Source organism: Patella vulgata, chromosome 7, assembly GCF_932274485.2.
Source record: "Patella vulgata chromosome 7, xgPatVulg1.2, whole genome shotgun sequence".
NCBI classification, from domain to species: Eukaryota; Metazoa; Mollusca; class Gastropoda; family Patellidae; genus Patella; species Patella vulgata.
In genome coordinates this window covers 63,401,463-63,414,359 of record NC_065885.2, presented here as the reverse complement: position 1 = coordinate 63,414,359, position 12,897 = coordinate 63,401,463, and the positions used below count along the sequence as shown (strand labels likewise).

The following is a 12,897-nucleotide window of genomic DNA, read 5'->3' as shown; positions in this document are numbered from 1 at the left end:
CCGCTTGTAAAATTCAATTATTGCGGCCGTCTGTTTCAAATTCTTTTCGCCTTTATCCTATATATTTTAAGATACGACCAGAAATAATGTTAGGTTGTTTTTTTTGTATTATAGAGCATGATGATTTTTGAAGTACATGGCTTTCATGTTCTTATAAAAAGGAGGCCATTTAGCAACATTTTGTTCGGCCTAATGGCCATATCATTCAGATAAAGAAAGATACGACCAGAAATAGTGTTAGGGTTTTTTTTGTATTATAGAGCATGATGATTTTTGAAGTACATGGCTTTCATGTTCTTATAAAAAGGAGGCCATTTAGCAACATTTTGTTCGGCCTAATGGCCATATCATTCAGATAAAGAAAGATACGACCAGAAATAGTGTTAGGGGTTTTTTTTGTATTATATTGTATGATGATGTTTGAAGTACATGTCTCTCATTTTCTTATAAAAATTCCATTTAGTATCATTTTGTTCGGCCTTATAACGAGAGAGAGAGAGAGGGGGAGAGAAATGGGGTTTAACGTCCACTCGACACAAACTAGGTAATTTCGGGACTAACACATGGTTCAATTTTATTTCTTTAGCAGTGGGAGGAAACCGGAGGACCCGGAGAAAACCCGTGAGGTTGGACAGGCGGTCCTACTCCTTGTCACGTACAACCGGGGATTCGAAACCAGGCAAGTTGACTCAATGACAGAACGCACGTGCTAACCATTCGGCCATCCACCCCCCCCCCCTCGGCCTAATAGCCATATCATTCAGATAAATAACGTGTCCAAAAGATTGCAAAGTTGGTTAGGGTGAAGTTAAATAAATGCGCAAATGTCTGACTGCTGATAAGCCGGATGAGTGTCTGTGCGCATGTGTGTGCGCGCGTGTTTGTAATGGGTGGGGTGGGGGTCATTGGGTTGAGTGCCGGGGTGTCAAAGCCAACCCAACTTCATTAGCCCAGTCGGTACATAAAATAAGGACGCTAAACCCCATTTCAGTCATTTTCCAAACCGACTTTTCTACGTGACAAGCGTAGGGTCGCCTACCTAACAACGTGGACTGTCTATGGGTGCTCCAGTTCCCTTCCACTTCTAGTATCAAGCGCAGTAAACTACATAAATATTTTGTGTTTGGTGGACGATACTGCCACGTCATCCACACAATCACATATCATTTAGTACAGCAGCACCACCCGATTAGATTTTATTACATACTTCGAGAAGGTATTTGTTGAGTAATAAAACCTTCTAGTAGTTTATCGAGGGCTGGCCGTCCTTACCGCACGGTACAAATATTATCACCACTAGAAGCAACAAATTCCAGAACAAGCCAGAAAAAATGGCCGCTTTATACAAATGAGTATTTAGGGGAATACTAACCCGAACCCTAACCCTTTTAAGAGAAGTAAAAACTAAAATAGACCCAAGTTCAGTCTTTTAAAAAGGGCTAGGGTTAGGGTTCGGGTTAGTTATCCCCAAAATTCGCATTTATATAAAGCGGCCATTTTGGACTCCGGAAGCACCCGAACCTCGATAAACTACTAGAAGGTTTTATTTGTACCGTGCGGTAAGAACGGCCAGCCCTCGATAAACTACTAGAAGGTTTTATTACTCAACAACTACCTTCTCGAAGAATGTAATAAAATCTAATCCGGTGGCAGCACTCATGTCAGTCGAGAAGGTCCATTAGCAACCAAATGAAGTTGATTCAAAATGGCTGCGGTGTGTTTCCGGTATAGACCACACTGAGTTAAGGAAGAGTAAGTGCAGAAAAGCCATTTGTAAGTTCTAAAACCGTAATTGGGAAACAGGAGATGCTGTTTGATGAAAAATCGGCAGACGATTTTGATTGGTCGCATGATCACAGTCATTATCCCGTTCAGTCAATATACAGAAAAGGGGCTGGGCTTATCCTTTGTCCTCAAGGTATGAATACTAATGAATCAGACGGGAATTAAGAAGCTTACCACGACCTAACACTAACCCAGCTGTCGATCAATCTATAATCATGAATATGTAAAGCGACTGTGGGGGTCAATCTCCCCTCAAACAGTCCACGTTGTCCGGTTACGATGTCCATTAGTAATTTTCTTATTCCACCAGTTTAGACTAGCCATCATTACACTTACAGACCCATGTGTTGCTCGGAGAGAGAGAGAGAGAGAGAAAGGGGGAGAGAGAGGGAGAGAGAGCGAGAGGGGGGAGAGAGAGGAAAAAATGGGGTTTAACGTCCACTCAACACAAACTAGGTCATTTCGGGACTCAAATATGGTTTAATTTTATTTCAATAATTCGCTTCCGGGTAGGGGTCTTTAGCAGTGGGAGGAATTATTTCAATAATGTTAGTCCCGAAATGACCTAGTTTGTGTGGAGTGGACGTTAATATCTCTCTCTCCTCCCCCCTCCTCTCTCTATTAGAGATTCACCTTTCACAATATAGGGGGGGTTGGATGGCTGAATGGTTAGCGTGCGCGCGCTGTATCATAAAGTCTGTCATTGAGTCGACTGGCGTGGTTTCGAATCCCCGGTTGCACGTGACAAGGAGTAGGGTCGCCTGTCCAACCTCGTGGGTTTTCTCCGGGTCCTCCGGTTTCCTCCCACTGCTAAAGAGCCCTACGCGCAAGCGAATTATGTAAATAAAATTAAACCATATGTTAGTCCCGAAATGACCTAGTTTGTGTCGAGTGGACTTTAAACCCCATTTCTCTCTCTCTCTCTTTCACAATATAGTGAAATAAAATGAAATGGGGTTTAACGTCCTACTGTTCTGCTCCTCACAATATAGTAGTTTGGAAGTGATTGCGATTTTAAAGAGAGAGAGAGAGAGAGAAATGGGGTTTAACGTCCACTCGACACAAAGTAGGTCATTTCGGGACTAACATACGGTTTAATTTTATTTACATAATTCGTTTGCGCGTAGGGGTCTTTAGCAGTGGGAGGAAACCGGAGGACCCGGAGAAAACCCACGGGGTTGGACAGGCGACCCTACTCCTTGTCACGTACAACCGGGGATTCGAAACCACGTCAGTCGACTCAATGACAGACTTAATGATACAGCGCGCGCACGCTAACCATTCAGCCATACAACCCCCCTGATTTTAAAGAACTGAAGGTTTATCACATTACCAATCGGTTTTAATGTTTATAAAATGAATACTCATTCGAAAGAGGTCTCAGGGGAATAACTCTTGCATGCAACAAATATCATTATATCATTATTAATTTATCTAATTACCGACTGATATAAACGGTATATACATATTCGAAAAAGATCTAAGGGGAATAACCCTTGCATGGCACAAATAACCCTTTCAGTGGATTTTTGGTTTAAACAGTATTTATTTCGAGAATATTATACAATGTAAAAGGCATAAATAATAGGATACAAAAACAAGCCGAGTAGGCGTATATTAATTTCCTTCCTTCTGGTTTGGGTGTATAATATATTTCCAATGTCGAATTATATATGATACATACAAAAACTAATTACATTATTTTAGTTATGGTACAAATAAGCAAATAAATGATTTTAAATAAATAAATAAATAAATAATTAAATATAAAAAATAAATAAGAAATAAATAAATAAATAAATAAATTCCTCACCCCAATGTTGTATTTTACGGAGTAAACCGTTTTGTATCTTTAATATATTTGTAAACACTTTTAAAAAGATATCGCTGTTGACGTCTGGAGATAATTCGGCATTACCATAGAGCAGGCAAGTAATATTTCTAAAATACATTGGTAATAAATGAATGGTATTATTTCGTTGAAGTGTGTAGTTTGGACAGTAGAGTAAAAAGTGTTCAGTGGTTTCAAGGTCGAGATCACAGTCACATCGAGGATTGTCATATATGTGCATAAGGAACTTATGGTATCTTAAATCACTTTTATTATTACGCAGTTTACTATGGATAATTTGGAATTGTCGTTCACCATAGAAAAACAGTTTGTTAACTTTGGGAAATAAGGTTGGATACAGCTTAGTTTTAAAATCAGAGACAGACGAGGCCTTTTTTATTTCATTATCTAAACTATTTTTGTGTTAGTACGTATCTTTTAGGTTTTTTCCCGGTCTATTAGGTTTTCGGATGCTACAGGGAGGGGAGTGGATGGCTGAATGGTTAGCGCGTGCGCGTTGTATCATAACGTATGTCATTGAGTCAACTGGTGTTTTTATTCTCGGTTGCATGTGATAAGGACCAGGGTCGCCTGGCCGAATAGTTAGCGACTTCGCGTTGTGTCATAAGGTCCGTCATGGAGTCATCTGGCGTAGTTTCGATTCCCTGGTTGTACGTGACAAAGTGTAGGGTTGCTTGTCCAATCTCGTGGGTTTTCTCCGGTCCTCCGGTTTCCTCCCACTGCTAAAGACCCCTACGCAAAAGCGAATTATTGAAATAAAATTGAACCATATGTTAGTCCCGAAATGACCTAATTTGTGTCGAGTGGCCGTTACACACACTCTCTCTCTCTCTCTCTCTCTCTAATGCTACATGTAACCCGACACTTTTCCCCAGACAATTGTAATCACCCCTTTGTTCGTGTAATTTTTATCAACTCATTACATACGTGTTAATAATAGCCAATCAGCGTGTTGATAGTTCCGACCGCAGACAAGAATCTGTGAATCTGTTATTTCTTTCCCGTAAATAAGAATAGTCAGAGAACGAGAAAAACATTCAATATTTTCAGACAAAGCCTATTTCAGAAAGTGTGTATTGCGTCACCCGCAACACACATTAGAATCATTTCAGACAATTTAAGACTACGCCTCCCTCCTTCGTCGGGAGGTTGGTTGGCTGAATGGTTAGCGTGCGCGCTGTATCATAAAGTCTGTCATTGAGTCGACTGGCGTGGTTTCGTATCCCCGGTTGTACGTGACAAGGAATAGGGTCGCCTGTCCAACCCCGTGGGTGTTCTCCGGGTCCTCCGGTTTCCTCCCACTGCTAAAGACTCCTACGCGCAAGCGAATTATTGAAATAAAATTAAAACCATATGTTAGTCCCGAAATGACCTAGTTTGTGTCGAGTGGACGTTAAACCCCATTTCTCTATCTCTCCCTCCTTCGTAGCCAAAATGATTTAGTGTCTCGTCAACATTGGTATGGATGGGTTAGATCTAATTGATAAGACCAACTTCAAGTTTGGTCAAAGGTCACGAGAAATAAACAGGGCTAGCACTAATCCCAACCCTGGACCTAGCCCCAATGTTTATCCTAACCCTAAGCTACAATCTCGCCTACAGTCACGGTTCCCTAATCTTATTTAGATCTCAGCGACCATGACGAAAATTGAACTGGCCTTAACAAATAGATTTAGCCCCGATATGGGTGTGAAGTCCGGTGAAGATTAACCAGCCTCTTCGTTTGATACTCGTTCATAGCTCTCTCTCTCTCTCTCTCTCTCTCTCTCTCTCCAGCCACGGTGGCTAAGTGAGTAAGACGCTGGCTCGCTAGCCTGGAGGCCGCAGATTTTTTTAGGATTTTCCGACGTGCTTTCCCCTTGTCAGTGGTGCAAGGCGGAAGGCCTAACAAAGGCAGATGTCTGGTCGTTCAGATTAAACGAAAAACCGAGGTCTCGTATACACACTGGCGTGCACGTAAAATATCCCTGTATGCCCGTCTTCATTAGCCCAGTCGGAGCAGTACAATAGGACGTTAAACACCATTTCATTTCTCTCTCCCTCTCTCGTCTCGTCAACTTTATGTCTCGCCAACACTGGAATGGATGTGAAGTCAGCATTGGAAAGGGCGTGAACTCAGATGAATAACCATCCTCTAAATCTGACCCCCCCCCCTCTCTATATCTCGTAGTCAAAAGTACTTGATGTCTCGGCAGCATTGGAAAGGGCGTGAACTCAGATGAATAACCAGCCTCTAAATCTGACCCCCCCCCCTCTCTATCTCTCGTAGTCAAAAGTACTTGATGTCTCGGCAGCATTGGAAAGGGCGTGAACTCAGATGAATAACCAGCCTCTAAATCTGACACTCGTTCATAACGAGTCTTTGTCTCTCTGTTTCCCCCGCCACAGGTTGATTATTGCTTGTTGAACTGTCAGTCGTAGACTACGCGCTAGACGTGATATTGACATTGATATAGTGCTGAAACCTGCGATCGGTAATTACAGTCCAACGGAGATCGTTTGCTGTCATTAACCGTCTATATGACTACCAAATGTATTCAAAATCGTAGATGGTGGGCAAAGATTATATCAATATGACTAGAATATCTCAGTTGGAGCCAGGTCGTGATTATGGTTAAATAGTAACATTAAATGCCTGAAAGTTTCAAATTTCACGGATTATTTTGATCATTATTAATGGCTTGATAATCACTTTGTGTAACACTATCTTAGTGTTAACAGATATCAGTTTCGTAAATATATAATTTATTTACATCATGAAAAGAATATAAAACAGCTACATAAATACAACAGGAACATAAACAATAACATCAACACGGTACATTAATAAAGTATATAGTATTTTAACCACGTGGCTAAGTGGATAAGACGCTAGCTCGCTAGCCTGGAGGTCGGGTGTTCGATCCCTGTATTGGCCGAGAAAGTTCATCAAGGTTTTCCGGCGTGGTTCTCCCTTGTCAGTGATGCAGGACGGAGAGGTTGTCTAGTCGTTCGGATAGGACGAAAAACCGGGGTCCCGTGTATACATTGGCGTGCACGTAAAATATCCCTTGGCAGTTGGAATTCGATGGAAGAGTAGGCCGTAGTGCCGCTGTCCGGGCAAAATTTCCCTCATAGCACACTGTATGGCGTATGCCCGTCTTCATTATCCCAGTTCGGAGCAAAACAGTAGAACGTTAAACTCCATTTCATTTCATTTCATTTAATTTCATTTCACTTCTGCATCGTAGTCGTTCGGATGGGACGAAAAACCGAGGTCCCGTGTACACATTGGCGTGCACGTAAAAGATTCCTTGACAGTTGGAATTCGATATAAAAGTAGGCCGTAGTGCCGCTGTCCGGGCAAAATTTCCCTCATAGCACACTGTATGGCGTATGCCCGTCTTCAATATCCCAGTTCGGAGCAAAACAGTAAACGTCAAACCCCATTTCATTTCATTTAATTTCATTTCACTTCTGCATCGGCAGCGGCTGAACTCGGATGAGCACATTTGCCGGTCTCGGCTCCTCTCTTATCCTCCCCGCTCGTCCCTCGGCTGCCTCTCTTCTGGTTATATAGCCTCCGACAGTAGAGAAAATAGATAAGAGCATGAGCATATATGGAATTGTCTATTTATGACATCATGGTATGATTACGGACCAGTGCGTATTTCCTTTGAAGTCACGTAGAGCGTGTATACAGATCATGTAGTTTGTAAATGACATGTGGGATTAATTACATGCTTAATTAAACCATAGCCAGTTCGTGCCTTAACAAAAATATATACGTGTTGAAAAGTCAATATCATATATTATCAAAACAACAAGTGGGGACAATAAGTTTTATGCACCTAAATGATCGGTCAATTTGATGAAAGTTATAGAGCACTTTGTCACATGCTATTACTATTATCAGCCCTATATACCATTCAGATTCCGACAGCAGCACAGAACTAGGATAAACATTTCTAAAGAGTCTTTCACATAGAATAAAGCAGTTGTATCCACGCACTAATCCGATAAACTTCCCATAATAATACTATACTTTACATTGTGAAAGGTTTCTCGGGGCCGAATTCATCCAATCAGACAAGTTGTTAGGAAATGAAATGAAAAATAAATAAAATAGGGAAGTGGCGGATCAAACGGTTTTTCGTTGTTTTTCTTTCTTTGGTATAAAATCTAAACAAGACTCTGCAGCCTTCCAACTTATTTTACTTTTCCATGCCGGATATACCTATATGCCCGGATTTTCCTATATGCACGGCAGACTGAAGCCTGGGCGAGCTCTGGGAGTGGCTTTTCTACCTATATGCCCGACAGGCCGAAGCCCAGAACTTCAAGATCTGGGGGAGCTCTGGCAGTGCCCTTTCTACCAATTCGAAATAAAGAATACGAAATAAGAAAAACAAATATTTAACAGATGTTCCGGAAGAACAGAAAAGCAAATTGGTGTGGCCTAACATGTTCGTATTTAATTTTTGGAAATGTTAAGAGAGTATCGCTTTAATGAATGAGTGCCGGAGTTGAAGTATAATTATGGGTCCATTGTCTTTCTGTGGCTGTGGTCGTATTTCATTTTTGCAAATTCTCAGAGAAAATCGCCTCAATGAGTGAGTGCCAGGGTTGAAGTATATTCTTTTTGTGTCTGTGTTGGTATTTCATTTTTCTAAATTCTCACAGAATATCGCCTCAATGTATGAGTGCCAAAGTTGTAGTATATTTACCCGCTCAGTTTCTTTCTATGCCTGGGTTCGTATTTCTTTTTTTGTAAACTATCACAGAATATCGCCTTAATGAGTGGTTGCTAAAGAGGTAATATATTTACGGGTCCATTTTCTCTCTGTGGCTGTGTTCGTATTTCATTTTTGAAAATTCTCAGAGAATATCACCTTAACGAGTAGGTGCCAAATATGTAGTATATTTACCCACCCATTTTCTTTCTATAACCTTTTACTGAATGACGTCTTAGCCAGGGGTGGATCCAGGGGCTGGGTCGACCCCCCCCCCCCCCCCTGCTCAGCTACATAATTTTTTTGGTAAATCAGTACTTTTTATGAGAAAAGTTTCTCGGCCGTGTGCTTTATCCTTTATCGTCAGATGTGGGACAGCATGGGCACTCAAAGCATGAGATAATGATATAGACTTTATGTGATATCACAATTAATGCTTTGCATCCATGAAATTGAATGACAAAGTCATTGTATTAATTCATAATACAAACTGACATCAAACGAGGTGTTGAATTTCTCTGTTTAAAAAGCTCAATGTGTATGTATATACTCCAAAATGACCATAGAGACCATGCGAGAGGAGGGGGGGGGGGAGATAAATTGTCTCAGGAACCTGGCAAACCCCCTCCTGCAAAAATTCCTGGATCCGCCCCTGCTTAACATGATACCAAATTAATGTTTATCCAATTCGGAGGTTCGAATTCCTTTCGTGTTATTTGGCTGTTATATTTAGTTGAGAAGGAGAGGGGAGAGGTCTCCAGCTGACCACTCAATAATTCCTACAAGTACTTCCAAGTATTTATCATTTCGCATGAAAGAATAATAATAAGGCCGTAGGGAGAAATCATAAAAATACATCAACCTTGATTTCCATGTTCTCAATGTCCATTTAGAGTTATAAACCGATATCAGTTATTTCATTTATCATCATAATAATGTAGTTTATATGATGTAGAAGTGTTTAGGGCGAGCAAAAGAGATGCAATCAATAGCCTGTGTACTGTTCTATTACCATCACGATCCCTTTACTTGGTTAGCTTCTAAACATGACCAAATTACTGGGAGCGGACACGCAGAATGATTGAATTAAAAACCAATTTACCAGCTACTATCTGGTATTGTAACTTGTAACAAGGTGCGCGGACCGAATATTTATATACACGGTGTGTGGCTTCCGATATGCATCTGGACGGAGATGTACAGAATCTTGGAGAATTAAATTATAGCCAGGATAAAGGCTATAGCCACACCACCAGGTTAACTGTTTTTCAAACAGAGAAAATAACAATGAGATTGTACACAGATACCAATCAATCAGTAAAACAGCGTGTCCCTTGCCAGTGGTGAAACAGAGAAAGAGAGAGAGAGAGAGAGAGATGGGGTTTAACGTCCGAGCTATAATATCGACCAACAAATGGGTTGAACTGACTAGCTAGCCTTGAGGTCTCGGGTTCTTCACTCTCGGTACTGGACGAGAAATTTCCTTGGGATTTTATGGCGTGGTGCAGGACGGAGGATCTGGCAAGGGCATTTGTCCGTCCGTCTTCATAAGCCTAGTCGGGCCAGAAAAGTAGAACGTTTAACCCCATTTCATTTCACGAAAGTGGTGTTTAGGATCTTTAACATACTGAAGCACTTGATAGTTGGTGAGTTCTATAAGACTCCCCACCTGACAATCCTGAAATATATCGTACAACTATAACACTCTATCAAACCCTTGATAGGCACTTTACAGGTGCGCTCACTTGAGTTAAATTTTGAGGATTAAGTAGCGATCTCAGCTAGAAATAGTAGTGTATACTTCATACAAAACTTGAAAAATAATATACTCTGAAACAGAATGCTGATCTCAAGACTTCCCTCGTGTCTCGATGACATATTCTGTAGAGTTAAAAGGATTTTGAAAATAAAAACACCCAGTAGCATCTGTGTTGTGTAGACATTTTAAGTGATGTAGCTGTTCGTACGTTATATTCTCTGTGTCAATTTTAATGCCCCAATCCTTTAACTTGTGGGAAGGGGGTTGGGGAAGTAGTCACACCGTAGGGGATATGGACTCGCGACTTTAAATCATGCGTGCGGTGAGAAGAACCTCGCGATTGTTCAAGCTGCCCAGGCAAAATGTTCATATCACTATGGACTATGCTCCATTGGAGTGGGAAAATGACCTAACACATGGTTCAGTATTATTTCAGTAATTCGCTTGCGCGTAGGGATCTTTAGCAGTGGGAGGAAACCGAAGGAACCGGAGAAAACCCACGTGGTTGGACAGGCGACCCTACTACTTGTCACGTACAACTGGGAAATCGAACAAGCGCCAGTTGGCTCAATGACAGACCTTGTGATGCAACGCGCACACACTAATCATTCGGCCATCCAACACACCCTTCTTCAGTGGACGTACATAAATAAAAATATAAATATAAACTTTCTAAACTATACTACCCTGTGGAGGTCAACCGAATTAATTTAAATATAATTTATTGGCTAACAAAACATAACCCACGTAATTAAAAAAAACCAATCAACATAAGATTATAACTCATTAACCGATTATGCCACCGCTATGACTGCACGCACCAGACTGTTTGTATGGACCCACACAAGAGGCGAAAGCCATGACGTGAGCAAGGTAATTTTGCTCGTGAACACCAGTTAAAAGATGGGCGTATGGTCCTCGAGCGTAGATAGCCACATCTTCACCGCCGTGAGTTTCTGAATGAGTGGGAACCGCAGCATCTTGGTTGTAGCTTTCTACCACTAGAAAATAACAAAAAATACCTTTAATAAAACTACATAAAATATCGTAATAAATGATACATCTTTCGAGATTAAGACATGACACAATTTAATGCAACCGATGCACGGAACTGCGATTAAACCACTAGAAAAGTCAACACTGATTGATTAATCAATGTCTGACGTCATAGGGTCGAAAACTGCCCGTATGACCCCTGACGCAACCTCTCAGTATAACTGGCCAGATCTTCATGTAGTGTAGGCCATCGAAAGTATAAAAAACGAAACGAAATATAATATCTGTATTTTAATCAGATTGAATTTTATGGAATACTGGGCAATTCGATTGGCTGACCAGTAAAATCAATTTGCATATATCCAATTTGCATATTGGTCAGCCAATCGAATTGCAGTATTTCTTAAAATTTCGATTGTATCTTAGTTTAAGTTTTCGCGAATAAGGGCCCAGGTTACTTTAAAGTGGTCAGAATGTTTTTGCTTTTTTTTCACTACTTGTTTTAAGTTTTCACACAATAACTTTGATATAATGGAGACAATTATTTAAAAATAAAAAGAGTAATGAAATAGTGAATGCACCCCCCCCCCTTTTTTCATTCTTTTAAGATTGTTCTTTAAAATTATTGTTCATATTCAAAAATTAAAGTGGCTGGGTGGTTAAGACGCTGGCTCGCTAGCCTGGAGGTCGTGTGTTCGATCCCTGCATTGGCCGAGAAAGTTCATCCCGATTTTCCGACGTGGTTTGCCCTTGTCAGTGGTGCAGAACGGAGGGTCTGACAAGGACAGCTGTCTAGTCCTTCGGATGAGACGAAAAACCGAGGTCCCGTGTATATATTGGAATGTACGTAAAAGATCCCTTGGCAGTTGGAATTCGATATAAGAGTAGGTGACAGTGTCGCTGCCCGGGCAAAATTTCCCTCATAGCACACTGTATGGCGTATGCCCGTCTTTATTAGCCCAGTATTAGGGTGACCCACCATAAATAAATATCTCCATATATCTCGACAATTACGCCACAATATTTATATATATGCCAAGCCTCAAATCAGTTTCACACAATTATAGTCACTAAATAAACGATCATGTTGTACTTAATAAGCTATGACCATTAATCATCTATAAATAATAGACTGAAAACTGGTTCCAAGAGTCGTCCATAACATCCAGACACTTTTGAGTAAAAGATAGGTTACGTGCCCTTGTTTTGAAATTAGTCTCGCTTAACCAGTCTATCGATCATTCTACGTCTGATTGACAGGTCGGGATAATCAAGACTACTTTTTTACGAAACGTAACAGAAAGCTAGAACAAGAAATTGAATTTAGAAATAAGCACGTTAGGTAGCTCAACAATCGTTTTAAGAAGCTTGTAAAAGTAAAATGAAACTACTGCTAGTATCATGTTCCTGCCTAACCCGAGTGATTCAGATATATTATTTGTACTAAACCAAAAGATGCCGCTCTTAACGGTACAGTTAATGATAAAGCGATTTAAAAAATGAAACGAACGTAATTTCTAAATCTGCTGTAATAACCAAGAAGCTTAATTTAACTTCTATCCAAAATCGTCAACAATAAATATTTTACGGCTGTAATAGTTGATAGATTTGTAGAGAATTGTACGTGCCATGGCTATTTATAGTATCATACTGTCAGAAAGTTGGTCTCGGCACGGCGAATGTGCACGCTTCAGTGGTAGTCTCGAACTATCAGCGGTGGACTGTATTTCTGTGAGTACATGGGCCACCCTACCAGTATAGGAGTAGGACGTTAAACCCCATTTCATTTCATT

The 12,897-nt window shown here is 40.7% G+C and overlaps 1 protein-coding gene across 1 annotated transcript in view; it reads right to left on the bottom strand.

The window, feature by feature from the left end:
- Positions 1-10,813: 10,813 nt before the first annotated feature.
- Positions 10,814-12,897, bottom strand: part of LOC126827249 (alkaline phosphatase) — a 44,902-nt gene continuing 42,818 nt past the window's right edge. Inside the window, exon 10 of the mRNA XM_056102542.1 lies at positions 10,814-11,109. Within this exon, the coding sequence (XP_055958517.1) occupies positions 10,895-11,109 (215 nt within the window). The 3' untranslated portion in view covers positions 10,814-10,894. The remainder of the gene's footprint in view (positions 11,110-12,897) is intronic.